The 12,242-nt window shown below is 67.8% G+C and overlaps 1 protein-coding gene across 2 annotated transcripts; it reads right to left on the bottom strand.

Annotated features, from left to right (window-relative positions):
* Positions 1-2,793: 2,793 nt before the first annotated feature.
* Positions 2,794-10,188, bottom strand: CSPG5 (chondroitin sulfate proteoglycan 5). 2 transcript variants are annotated; one of them, XM_027703574.1, is made up of 5 exons: positions 10,068-10,183; positions 7,327-8,572; positions 6,281-6,469; positions 4,925-4,997; positions 2,794-3,271 (listed from the first exon to the last, which is right to left on the bottom strand). In XM_027703574.1, the coding sequence occupies exons 1-5, from the start codon at positions 10,120-10,122 to the stop codon at positions 3,110-3,112; spliced, it is 1,725 nt and encodes a 574-aa protein (XP_027559375.1). In that variant the 5' UTR covers positions 10,123-10,183; the 3' UTR covers positions 2,794-3,109. The 2 variants fall into 2 exon arrangements, with proteins under 2 accessions (XP_027559375.1, XP_027559376.1); XM_027703575.1 differs by lacking the exon at positions 2,794-3,271 and adding an exon at positions 3,701-4,459 and having other exon boundaries at positions 10,068-10,188.
* Between the last annotated feature and the right edge of the window lie 2,054 nt (positions 10,189-12,242).

The raw sequence follows: 12,242 nt of genomic DNA, 5'->3' as shown, positions 1-12,242 counted from the left end.
GAAAGGCTCCTTGTCTGGGGTCGTGGCTCTGGTCCTGTTGTGTGTCTGCAGGAGAAAAGAGGACGGCAGGGCGAGGAGGGGCCGATGCCAACTCCCTTCCCGCGTCCCGTGCCAGCCCTCTGGACCACAATGGGCCCGGCCCCCCCCTCCAGCAAACCAACCAAGCATTGAAATTTAATGGCAGTGCCGGGCCCGGGCAGCCCGGCGGGATCAGGCCTGGGATTAAAGCCCATGTGTTGCTTTGCTGGCTGGGAGGCAAATTCCTCCCCAGGGCCCGTGGAGTCAGCTCCGGTGCCCGGCACAGCACACGGCCCCTGCTCCTCCCTGTGCCCCGCTCTCCCTGCTGATGGGGAGCCCTGTCCCTGGGGGAATCCCTCCAAACCACGCTCCTCCCTGCACCTGGGAAAGCCAGAGTGGGATGAGAGCCCACAGGCTGGGAATGGGCCGTCACCCCCGGGGGACACTGAGGCACGGCGAGGGACACTGACCCCAGAGCCACGTGGGGCTCCAGGGCTCGTGGCCTCCTGGGGTGACACAGGGAACGGAGGCTGTGCCTTCCCACGGGAAACAGGAGCACTCAGGGCAGGTGAGTGGGGTCTGACGGAGCAGGAACAGCCGGGGGGGAATTGTGGGGGTGACAGAGCGGGGGGACAGGGGGACAAATCCCCCCCGTGCTCCCAACACGGGAGCATCCCTAGACCTGCTTAAATCCTTGTGACCCAGTTTTGTCCTGAACCCCAGTGAGTCCCTGCAGCCCGTGGGGTGAGTGGCTGCAGCCGAGGATGGCTCTGGTCCCTGGGTTCCTCCACTGGTCATCCCAAAACGAGGGGCTGCAGCAGGGAGTCCCCACCCGGCTCTGCAGAGGGGCTGCTCCCACCACTGCCCACCCTGGCCGTGCGTGGGCTTCTCAGAGGGGCAAAACCGGGTGGCAGGGGAAGGTGGGCACCACTCCAAGGTGGGCACCTCCGTGTGGGGCCAGGAAAGGTCTGGGGTGGAGGGACTGTGCTGGGATGGAGGGACTGTGCTGGGATGGAGGGGCTGTGCCGGGATGGAGGGGCTGTGCCGGGATGGAGGGGCTGTGCTGGGATGGAGGGGCTGTGCCGTGTCACCCTCACCTCCAAGGTGTCACCCTCACCTCCCAGGTGACACCGCCCGTGATGGAGGGGCTGCACTGTGCCAGTCTCACCTCCCAGGTGACACCATCCATGACGGATCTCTCTCCAGGCAGTGTCCAGCTGGACCCACAGGCACCATGAGAAGGATCCCAGCGAGGAGCAGGCGGTTTCCAGATCCCACCATCCAGCTGTGTGTTCCGTGGTTGTGCTCGTTCCCTGGCTGCCCCATCCCGCCTCTCCCTGCACCCCACCCTGCCAACCCCTCTGAGGGCAGCTGGAGGTGAGGGGTGCCCTCCCCTTCCATCCTCTTCCCTGCATCCCCATGGTGTTCCTCACCCACAACCCCACGTCATTCCCAGATTCCCGATCCCCTCCAACGTCCCCATCCTTACACACCCATAACCATTGCTTCTCCCCTCGCTCCTCGTACACAGCACAGATCCTCTCCCTGCTGTCACAGGGATGCTCATCCCTCCCCAGCTCCCTTTCCCTCCCTCCCAGTCCCCCGGGAAGCTCGTGCCCAGCCTGTGCCCATGCCAGGATATCCCACCTTTCCAGGCGTTTCCTTGGACATCAGCATCTCCCCTCCGCTCAGCTGGGCTCCTGCTCCACCAGCACATGGCTCTGCCCCACCCCACCCTCTTTTACTGCCGTGTCCATCCTTCCCGGAGCTGTATCCATGGTTTTACCTGTCCCACAGCTCCGTGCTGGGAAAGGAATGGCACAGACCAAACCCGGACGGTGCCGGGCGGCCGCTCCGCTTTCCGTGACTCCCGGGATCGACTGCCGGCTCCCAGCACTGCTCCTCATTTTTTAATCTCCCCGAGCGAGCTGAGAATTAATTATTTAGCAGCTCACAGGACACATCTGGAACACCCAATCCGTGCAGAGCTGCGGCTCTGGCTCCCACCTGCCCCGGGAGAGCAGCGGGAGAGGGCCAGGAGAGGGCTGGGAGAGCACCGGGAGAGCTGCGGCCGCATGCCTGCTGTGCCACACACTTAATATTGCCCGGTGATTAATGGCTCCCTGTGCTCTCCCCTGAGGAACTGGGAGCGTTGGCTCATGGCTGAATCCGTCTCCAGAAGAAATGGGTCCCTGTGGGAAGCAACACGGAGCCAGGGCCAGAGGGGAGGGTGGTGGGAATGCTGGGGTTCCGTGGGGAGAGATCCCTGCTCCGTGCCCAGCGCCAGCGGGATGGTGATGGGACCAGCCCAACCACAGTGGTGCCAGTTCTTCTCTGAGGGGATGGAAACAGGGAGCTGGGGGGCGACAACCCTGGGGGGTCTCATCCAAAGCCCCACTGACATCCTGGGCAGCTCTTGGGGCAGGAGTGGCCAGGAGCTGTCACCCCGTGTGCACGCGCGTGGCTGGGGGGACCCACGGTGGGGACAGGGATGGGGATGGGGATGGAGCAGAGCCTGGAGCGGCCCAGACACCTCCACCAAACACCCCGGGGTGTCCCATCTGCTGCGGAGCGTGCCTGGGATGGCAGCAGGATGTGTTGCACTCCCGGCCTGGCAGAGCTGGGGAGGTGTCTGGAGAGGGGGGACCAGGCACCCGCCACCCCCTGGGTGACCGATTCCCACCGTGTCCGCGCCGGGAGATCGCAGGCACCGGCAAGAGGCTTAACTTTAAAAAAAAAATGGTTTATTTATTATTATTTCAAGATCTTCCTTTTTTTTTTTTCCCCTTTTTTTGTCGTTTTTACCTGTATTTCAAAAAAAGTGGGGCAAAAGTACAAAAAAAGTCAGTTGCGGGGACGGCAAAGGTTTAGAAATCACAGCGCGGAACGAACCCAAGCGAGAAACACGGAGCACGGACCAAACACCCCCCACGACACAGCCGAATTAGTACCGGGATTTTTGTTTTCCTCTGTACAAAACACACCAAAGCATGCCACGGGAAAAGAGACAGCGGGAGGACGCAGCTGGGGGCGCAGGGGGGGAGCCTGGCTCCCCTCCCCTCCCTCCTCCTCCTCCTCCTCCTCCTCGCCCTCACGTCAGGTTGTTCTGGAGGCAGTTGAGCTCCCCCCCGTCCTGCTCCCCTTTGCCACCGTCGTGCTTGGGCGACGTCGAGTTGTGGATGTTAAAGGGCTCCTCGTCCTTCAGGCAGGATTTCAGCGAGTCCTGCAGCTTGTGGGGAGCGCTGGGATCGTCCTGCAGGAGAGACGGGGGTCAGGGGGCGATGGGGGTGACCCACAGCAGGGACTGGGTGAGGGCACCGATGTCCCACAGACCCCAATGCGGGCGCTGCCCTTGCAGGGAGACACTGGGGGGGACAAATGTCCCCCCACCCAGAGGACACCTCGGCAGGGGGGACCCGGTGGGAGAGAGGGTCCGACCCACCCGTGGTGACACGTGGCCGTGCCCCGCCACGGCTCCCCCACCCTGGGATGCTCCAGCTCCCAAAGCCACTCGCCAACAGCCCCCAAAGGCTGTGCCAGCCACAGGAGCTCGTGCCAGCAATGGGAGCCTGTGCCAGCCACGGGAACCATCCCACCCAGCCATCCCAGCCACCATCCCTACCCAGTTCCTCGTCCCGTTCCCAGCCCGGCTCATCTCACGGACAATCAGCAACTCCCGGCCTGGCAGGAGGCCAGAGGGGCTGGATTTATTGCGGATCCTCAGGGTACAGCTGGTCCCGCCGTGCCGCTGGCAAAGCCAGGGACACTCTTCCCAATGCACCCCCCCAGGAGCATCTTCCCCTCCCCGGGGCTGGGCTGTGCCCCGAGTTTGTCCCACATCCCCGGGGGAGCGGCCCCTCCGGCACCGGGGCTGAGCTCCGGCTGTGCCAGGTGACGGCTGTGCCCGGAGGGTCCTGGTGGCACCGTTGGCACTGGTGGGGCAGGACGAGCCCTGGCATGGGGGGCTGCCAGGGCGGGATGGGCGTGGTGGTTACGGTGTTCCTGGTGCCACACGGAGAGTGACGGATGGACACGGACACCGAGGGTGGTGTCACACGAGGACGGGAACCTCCATCTCCTGGGCAGCGACGTCCGGCCAGTCCGGGGCTGGTGCCATCAGCCCCCCGTGGGGTCCCAAAAACCCCTTTCCCAGGGGTGTTGCCCCTTCTGATCCCTCTGCATCCTCAGTGTGCTACACCATGTGCCAAACCCTCCACATCCCGGAGGGACGAGGGACGAGTCAGACCCCGGTGAGACGCCGGGAGCGGCACCGGATCCATCCCGAGGTTCATCCTCTCAGCAGTGGGAGCAGGCCCCGGGAGCCTCCTGTCAGGGCAGCTACGGCTGCTAAAGGCGTTGGAAGATGGGAACACCGTGGATAGGGAATGGCTTAGAGGGACCTACGCTCCTCCTCCGGCTCCGCAAAGCCCTTCGCTTCTCTCTGTTCCGAGTCGAGAGACAGGAGGTTGGACGGGCATCCCGGGGGATGCTGGTGCTGCATCCCGACCACAGCAGCAGCACCCTGGAGCGTGTCACCCTCCAGCATCACCCGCTGCCACCGGAGCCATGCGCTGCTCCTGCCGGCGATGCCACAGCCGGGGAGCATCCGCTGCCAGAGCCACAACGCCCCGGCTGGCCCGCCCTGGAAATTCCAGCCCTGCCACCCGCACGCGGGGCCAGAGCCACCGGGAACTCTGGAGGGTGGTCACTGGGGACCCGACAGCAAGGGGACAGAGCAGTGGCCTTGGCAGGATGGGGACAGGGGGGCAGTGCTGGGATCGGGGAGGGGGGGCGGACGAGACGTTACCGGGCAGAGGGCGGAGGGTGGGATGGGAAGCGGGACAGGAAGTGGGACGGGAAGCGGGATGGGAAGCGGGACGGGGGCCGGTGCCACGCAGCTCCTTACGTTTGGGTGGGAGCCCTCGGCGATGGTGGACAGGGAGAAGTTGTCGTTGTGCAGCTCGGACGGGGTGCGGTATCTGCAGGGGGACAGGAGGGCACAGGCTGAGAGTGGGGACCCCCCAGCACTCCCAGCACCCCTGGCCACGTTTCAGGGTGACCCCGGTGTTGGGAGGGCAACTGATCCAAGTGCTGGAGGTCTGGGGGGCAAATGTCCCCAGGGATGGAGGTTTGGAACTAAATACCCTCAGATCTGGGGGCTTTAGGGGGCTAAATGTCTCCATGTGTGTGAATTTAGGGGCTAAATGTCCCCATAGATGGAGATCAGGGGGCTAAACGCCCCAAAACAAGGGGGTTTGTGGAGGTCAAATGCATCCAGATCTAAGGTTTGGGGGCTAAATGTCCCCAGCTCTGGAGGTTTGGGGCTAAAAGTCCCCAGTTCTGGGGGCTGTCCATAGAGATCCTGGATGGATCTCCATCTCCCAGGGATGGAGACTTGGGACTAAATGAGCTCAGTGTGACATTTTGGGGGGCTCTGAGCCCCCGTCCCCGGGGGTTTGGGGTGACCCCCGCCCTGGGCAGGGAGCGGGAAGGGCAGCCCGGGGCAGCGGGAGCCGCCGCTCCCAGGGCCGGAGAGGGAGACCCAGGGGCTGGCACGGAGCTTCCCTGCTAATTACACTTGGCACTTCCAAACACTAATTAACAGCTCATTAGGGACCGGGCTGGGAGGGCTCCCTCCTCTCGTTCCAGGAGCTGGGCAGCAGCGGCCGCGGCGGGGGGGTGACCCCAACCATTCCCTGTCCCCCCCAGCCGGGCCATTTCCCGGCGAGCCCGGCCGGTGTCCCCAGCTCCCAGGGCAGCAGATTAACTGGTGCCAGTCAGCAGCAGCTTTAAAGGATTAACCGTGGAGCAGGAGCCACATCCACGGCCCCGCCGCGCTCCCGCCTCCTCCGGGAGCTTTCCCACCCACACGTCACCGTGTCCCCACCGGCACTGGGGGGTCCCGGTGACACCAAAGGATGGGACCACACCCCACCGGGAGCTGACCACCCCCCCCGCCGCGGCCGTCGGGGCGTTTGGGGACGGTTTGAGGGGTGGCAGCACTGTCCCCACAGGGACAGAGCATCACACCCAACCCTGGTGCTACTGCCGGGAGCCGAGCCCACCCCCCGCCGCGGCTGTTTGGGGACAGTCTGGGGACATTTTGAGGGGTGCCAGCACCGTCCCCACAGGGACGGGATCGCGCCCGGCCCCGTTGCGATGCCGGGATCCGAGCCCACCCCCCGCCGCGGCTGTTTGGGGGCACCTCGGGGGGCAGCGCGGGGGGCGGCAGCGCCGTCCGTCCCCTCCCCGCGCCACTCACTTGGTCTTGCGCAGTTTGCTGTTCTCCGTCTTGAGCAGGTAGAGCTTCTTGGCGAAGAACACGGTGAGCATGAAGAGCAGCAGCACCACGAGCGCGGCCGAGCCCACGGCCACGCACATCACCTGGAAGTCGGTGACGATGGACTCGCAGCGCGTGCCCTTGTGCCACGTGTAGTCCTGCGTGTTGCACCTGCCAGGGCACCTCCGTCAGCGACCCCTGCCCCAAAAACGTGTCCCCCCCCATCCCACGGAGCGACCTCGGGGGATGTGGCGTCTGCAATCGGGGGGATTACGGGTGTCTGGGGGGGAGGAGATCAACGGGTCCCCGAGGGGGACCTTGGAGCTGAGGGCTCGGGGGGGCTAAATGTCCCCAGGGATGGAGATTTGGGGGCTAAGTGTTCCCAAGGATGGAGGTTTCACACCGCAAAACAGGGGCTGAGTGAGATGGGGACACTGGGGGCCAGCGCGGTCGGGGTCCCCCACTGATGCCGGTCCCCCTCGCCGGGGGTTCCCAGCGCCGGGAGCAGTGGGAGCAGGGCTGGGGGGACCCCCGCGGGGCCGGGCTCGGTGCCAGGCGCGGGGCGTGCCCCGATCCGTGCGGCACAGCCGGCACCGGCCTCCCCGGCGCATCTGCCGGGGCCGATTAGCGCGGCCGCCCCGGAGCCGCGGCTGCACAGCCCTGACCTAATTCCTGCCCAGCCGCCGCTCGGGGGGCAGGGAAACCCCTCCGCGTCCCGGCGGGATCGGGATGCGGGGCCGGAGGGACCTGGGTGAGGGGCAGAGGGTGGAGAGCCTGGGAATGGGGTACAGGGCGATGGAGAGGTCAGGGATGGAGATACTGAGGATGGAAAGACTGGGAATGAGATGCACAGGGATGGAGAACCCAGGGTTACATGGGGATGGGAAGACTGAGAATGGGGCACAGGGGATAGAGAGCCCGGGGATGGGATGCCCAGGGATGGAGAGCCTAGGGATGGGGTGCCCAGGGGTGGCGAGCCCCCACGTGTCCCCCAGCCCCCCCCAGGGCCCCGGGGTCCCCGTCCTTACCGGCAGAAGGCCCCGTGGCTCTCCACCAGGTAGCACTGGCCGCCGTTGTGGCAGTAGCTGGGCACGAGGTCGCAGAGGGAGCGGCAGGAGCTGTTGTGCCGCACGTACCCGCTCCGGCACTCGGAGCCGTTGTCGGGCTGGCCCCGCTCCCCGGGCCGTGGCCAGGCCGTGGGGCTGCCCCCGGCCACGCCCGACGGCAGCGGGGCCGCGTCCCGGCGCCCGGTGGGCCGGGGGTCCTGCGGGGCCGGGGCGGCGCCGGGCACGGCCGAGGCGGGCGGCCGGTAGCCGTTCTCATCCTCCAGCTCCCTGTCTTCCTCCTCCTCCTCTTCCTCCTCGTCCTCCAGCTCGTCCTCGTCGTCCCCGTCGGCGTAGAAGGAGGTGGTGGGGTAGAAATCGGCGTCGTCGAAGGGCGTGAAGTCGTCGTAGAGCTCGTGGAGGGCCCAGGGCGTGGCCGCCCCCTCGGGCTCCCTCCGCCGCGCCGACCCGGCCGCCTCCCGGCCGGCCCCGGGGAAGCCCCCCAGTCCGTCGCCCCCCTCGAACAGGTCGTAGTAGTCGACGTCGATGATGTCGGAGCCCGCCCGGCCGGGCGGCGGCTTGGCCGGGCCCGTGGCCGCCGTGATGGGCTCCTGCAGCCACGTCAGGTCCGTCCAGCCGCGAGCCCCCTGCGCCGGGGCCGGGCTGGACGGGGCCGCCCAGAGCTCCGGGGGACCCCCCGAGTCCCCCGCGGCGGCGGGCACGGGGCTGGGCTCGCCCGGCGCGGGGCTCGGGGGCGCGGCCGAGCCCCCGGCCGCCGGCAGCAGCTCAGATTCGGCCGAGTCGGTGGCGAGCTGGGGGCCGGGGGGGCTGGGCGGGGCGGCCGGGAGACCCCCGACGCCCCCTGGGCTGGGCAGGGAGGCCGCCGTGGGCCGCTCGCCGCTCCCCGGCTCCTCGGGGCTGCCCAGGGCCACGGGCACCGTCCCCCCGGCCCCGGGCCAGGTCACGGCCCCGGGGGGAACGGCGCTGGCATCGCCCTCCCCGGAGCACCCCGGGCACCCCTCCGGCGTCGCCGACGGGTCCGTGGTGGCCGTGCCCCCCCCGGGGGGCTCTAGCTGGGGTCCTGCCGCGGCCCCCTCGGGGCTGGTGCTGTTGCTGGGTCCCCCCGGGGGGTCTCCGTTCGCCAGGTCCCATTTCGGGGGGCTGCTCTCCAATGAGCCCACCCAGGCTCTCCCCTCGGCATCGCTGGTGTTTTGGGGGGGCCGCTCAGATGCTGGAGGGGGACAAGGAGAGAAAGGCGTGTCAGAGGTGCCCCCGCACCTCTGGGAGGACGTGGCAACCCGAGGGGGTCCCGACAGGCCCCCACCTGCTTGACCTTGCACACACCAGCACCTCAACAAGCTATTTGGGGGGGGGGGTTGCACCCTGAATCCTTGAGCCTCTCCCAAGGACCAAAGGGATGAACCCCGCAGAAACCCCCAGCTCTGATGGAGCCCCTGCGCCCAGTCACCCCCACAACTCTGTGACCCCCCCAGCAATAGAGACACCCCTCCAACACGGCCCCTCCCAAACCCAGATGCCCCTGGCCCAGCCCCCTCAGCTGCCCTGCAAGGGGACCCAGCCCTCCTCTGCTTCCTGTAAATGCACCCCCCACACACAGGGGGATTCAGCTCCCTGGAATGGGATCCAGACTCCCCCTCGCCCAGCAGATCCGGCCCCCTCTGCCAGGGGATCCAGCCCCCTGCAATGGAATCCAGCCCCCTGCAATGGAATCCAGCCCCCTTCCAAGGGGATCAGCCCCTCTGGCTCCTGTATATGCATCTCACATACAAAACAGGATTCAGCCCTTCCCACAACGGGATCCAGCCCCTACAGGGGGATCCAGCCCCCTGCAAGGGGATCCAGCCCCTACAGGGGGATCCAGCCCCCTTCCAAGGGGATCCAACCCCCTTCCGAGGGGATCCAACCCCCTTCCGAGGGGATCCAGCCCTCCTCCGGTTCTTTCAAGTGCACTCCATATGCACAACCAGATCCAGCCGCTGCAACAGGACCCAGCTCCCTGCAAGGGTATCCAGCCCCCTTCCAAGGGTATCCAGCCCCTCCTGCAATGGAATCCAGCTCCCTTTCAAGGGGATACAACCCTCTCTGGTTCCTGCAAGTGTGCCCCATAACCCCAAGAGAATCCAGCCCCTGCAAGAGAATCTCGTCCCTCCTGCAAGGGGCTCCAGCCCTTCCCTGCCTCCTGCAGATGCCCCCCCTACACACGCGGGGATCCAGCCCCTGCCGCAGGGGATCCGGCCCCCGGCGGGGGGATTCCGGCCGCCCTACAGGGGAATCCAGCCCCACGCCAGGGATCCGGCCCCACGCAAAGGATCCAGACCCCACCGCAAGGCATCCGGCCCCCGGCAAGCGGATCCCGCCCGCCCCGCAAGGGGATCCAGCCCTTCCCCGTCTCCTGCAGATTCCACCACGCATAAAGGGGATCCAGCCCCGGCAACAGGATCGACACCACCAACCCCCCCCCCCCACCGGGGCCCCCCCCCCCCCCCCCCGGGGGATCCACCCCCCCCCGGGGATGCAGCCCCCGGCAATGGGATCCAGCCCCGGGCTGGGGATCCCCCCCCGCCCCGCAGCCCCCGCCCGGCCCGCAGCATCCCCCCCGCTCCCCACCCGGGCTGGGGATCCCCCCGCGCCGGGATCCGCCCCCCCACCCCCCGTCCCCATCCCGCGTCCCCCCCGCGCCCGATCCCCGCGGTCCCGGAACGCACCGAGGGCGCCGATCACGAGCAGCAGGGCCAGGGCGCGGGGGGCGCGGGGGGCCATGGCGGCATGGAGGGACCCCGGCTGGGCCAGGGGCCGGCACCGGCAGCGGCTCCGCCCGCCCCGCTCCGAGCGAGCCGCGCCGAGCCGAGCGGAGCCGCGCCGAGCCGAGCCGGGGGGCCGGGCCGGGCGGCGGGGGCGGGACCGGGGACGCGGCGGCGGCACCGGGAACGGGCACGGGCACCGCACCCCCCCCCCCCGCCCCCCCCCAACATCGGCATCCCAGGAGGGGGACGCCGAGGGGCACGTTCCGCCTCTTCCCCGCATCGGTATCCCCGGGGGAAGGACCGGGGGGCACATCCCAGCTCCCCCCCGGCACCAGCGTTCCCTGGGGGGGGATACCGGGGAACCCATCCCGGCATCCCCCAGCGTCGGCATCCGCCGTCACATCACCCACCCCCAAAGTGCTGCTCTATGGGGCGGCGTCCCCGCACCGGGACCCCCCTGCACCCCCCAGCATCGGCATCCCCGGGGGGCACATCTTGGCACCGGCATCTCTGGGGGGCACCAGAGCACCCACCCCGGGACCCTCCAGCACCACGGGACACCTCCCGGAATCCCCCGGCACCGGCGCCCCCCTCTATCCCCCCAGAGTGCTCCTGCACGGGGCGGGGACACGTCCCTGCACCAGCTCCGGGGGCCCCTCCCAGCATCCTCAGCTAATAGGGGGGGACCCCCAATGCACCCCCGAGCCCCCCACTCCTGCACGGCCCTGGGGGCAAAGCCACTGCCCGGGGGCACCGTGGGGCTCTGGCCCAGAGCGGGGGCTGTGACCACTCACACCCCCCAGCAGAGACCCCAGTGTCGGGTCACACCCTCCTTGACCCCCCTGTGGGCTCCCCACAGCCACGGTGCCACTTCCCGGTCCCAGAGTGGTCCGGGTGCCACCAGGGCTTGTGTCATCTGTGACCCATCCATGAGGGGCTGGGGATGAGGGCAGGGGTACAGGCAGGGGATGTGGGCAGGGGGCTGCTCCCACCAGTGGCTCAGGCAGGACGTGTGTGCGGGAGAGCGGCGGCTCCTTGGCTGTCCCAGCACCCCAGGCTCCATGGATACCCCATCCCCCATGGATACCCCATCCCCCATGGATACCCCGTCCCCCACGGCCACCTCATCCCCCACGGCCGAGCTCTCGGCTGGCTGAGGCTCCCCAAGGTCACCGTGTGTCCTTGGATACCTCCACCTGCAGCACAGGAATGTGCCCGTCACGGCTGCTCCCCCATCCTGCATCCCACGTCAGGCATTCCACATCCTGCATCAGGCATCCTGCACCGAGCATCCCAAATCCTGCACTGGACATCCCACATCGGACATCCCACATCAGGCATTCCACATCCTGCATCCTGCACTGGGCATCCCACAACCTGCACCCCACATTGGGCATCCTGCATCCCACGTCCCACATCAGGCAGTCCATAACCCGTGGCAAGTATCCCACATCCTGTATTCCACATCAGGCATTCCACATCCCAAATCCCGCATCCCGCATCAGCCATCCCACACCCACATCCCAAATCTTGCATCCTGCATCAGCCATCCCATCCCACATCCCAAATCCTGCATCCCGCATCAGCCATCCCACACCCACATCCCAAATCCCACCCCAGTGAGGGATGCTCGGGGCAGGGCCAGGGGCCCTGGGGGGCAGCAGGGGCTCCCTGGGGGTCCCATTTCGGTGCCCCCCATGTGGGTCCCACATCAGCTGGGCTGTGACCCCCTCTGGTCCCTCCCTGACCCCCCGTCCTGCTCCGAGGGGCCCCTGTGTGTGCAGGGCTTGGGGCCTGGGCTGGGGGCACTGCCAGGGATGGGGGTCCCCTCTCCCCCCCAATTCCTGGCTGGGCTCCGTGAGCCAGGAACAAGCCCCGCTCTGTCCCTCTCAAAGGGGGATTGAAGGGGCTGCACCTGCTTAGTATTCCCCAGGCTTCCGCCCCTGGATGCGTTTCCAAGGGGACGGGCCGAGGGGCCGCCGGGATGGAGGGGGGACACGGCTCTGATGGCCGGGAAAGGGTTGGGAAGAGGCGTCGGGGTCCCACGGGCTGGGGGGTCCCTGGGCCAGGCCCCCACCGGGGCAGCAAGAGGCCAAGGGAAGGAGGGTGGGATCCGGGATGGGGATGGGATGGAGG

The sequence above is a fragment of the Neopelma chrysocephalum genome, unplaced genomic scaffold (genome assembly GCF_003984885.1).
Source record: "Neopelma chrysocephalum unplaced genomic scaffold, ASM398488v2 Primary Assembly neopelma1_243, whole genome shotgun sequence".
NCBI lineage: Eukaryota > Metazoa > Chordata > Aves > Passeriformes > Pipridae > Neopelma > Neopelma chrysocephalum.
The sequence above is the reverse complement of the archived record's forward strand: the minus strand, read 5'-3'. Positions and strand labels throughout refer to the sequence as shown.

Coding starts and splice junctions, on each gene's coding strand:
- CSPG5 (XM_027703574.1), bottom strand. CDS start 10,122: ATGGCCCCCCGCGCCCCCCGCGCCCTGGCCCTGCTGCTCGTGATCGGC. Junction 4,998..6,280: donor AGCAAACTGCGCAAGACCAA/GTGAGTGGCGCG, acceptor GTCCCCCTGCAG/ATACCGCACCCCGTCCGAGC. Junction 3,272..4,924: donor CCGAGGGCTCCCACCCAAAC/GTAAGGAGCTGC, acceptor TCTCTCCTGCAG/GACGATCCCAGCGCTCCCCA.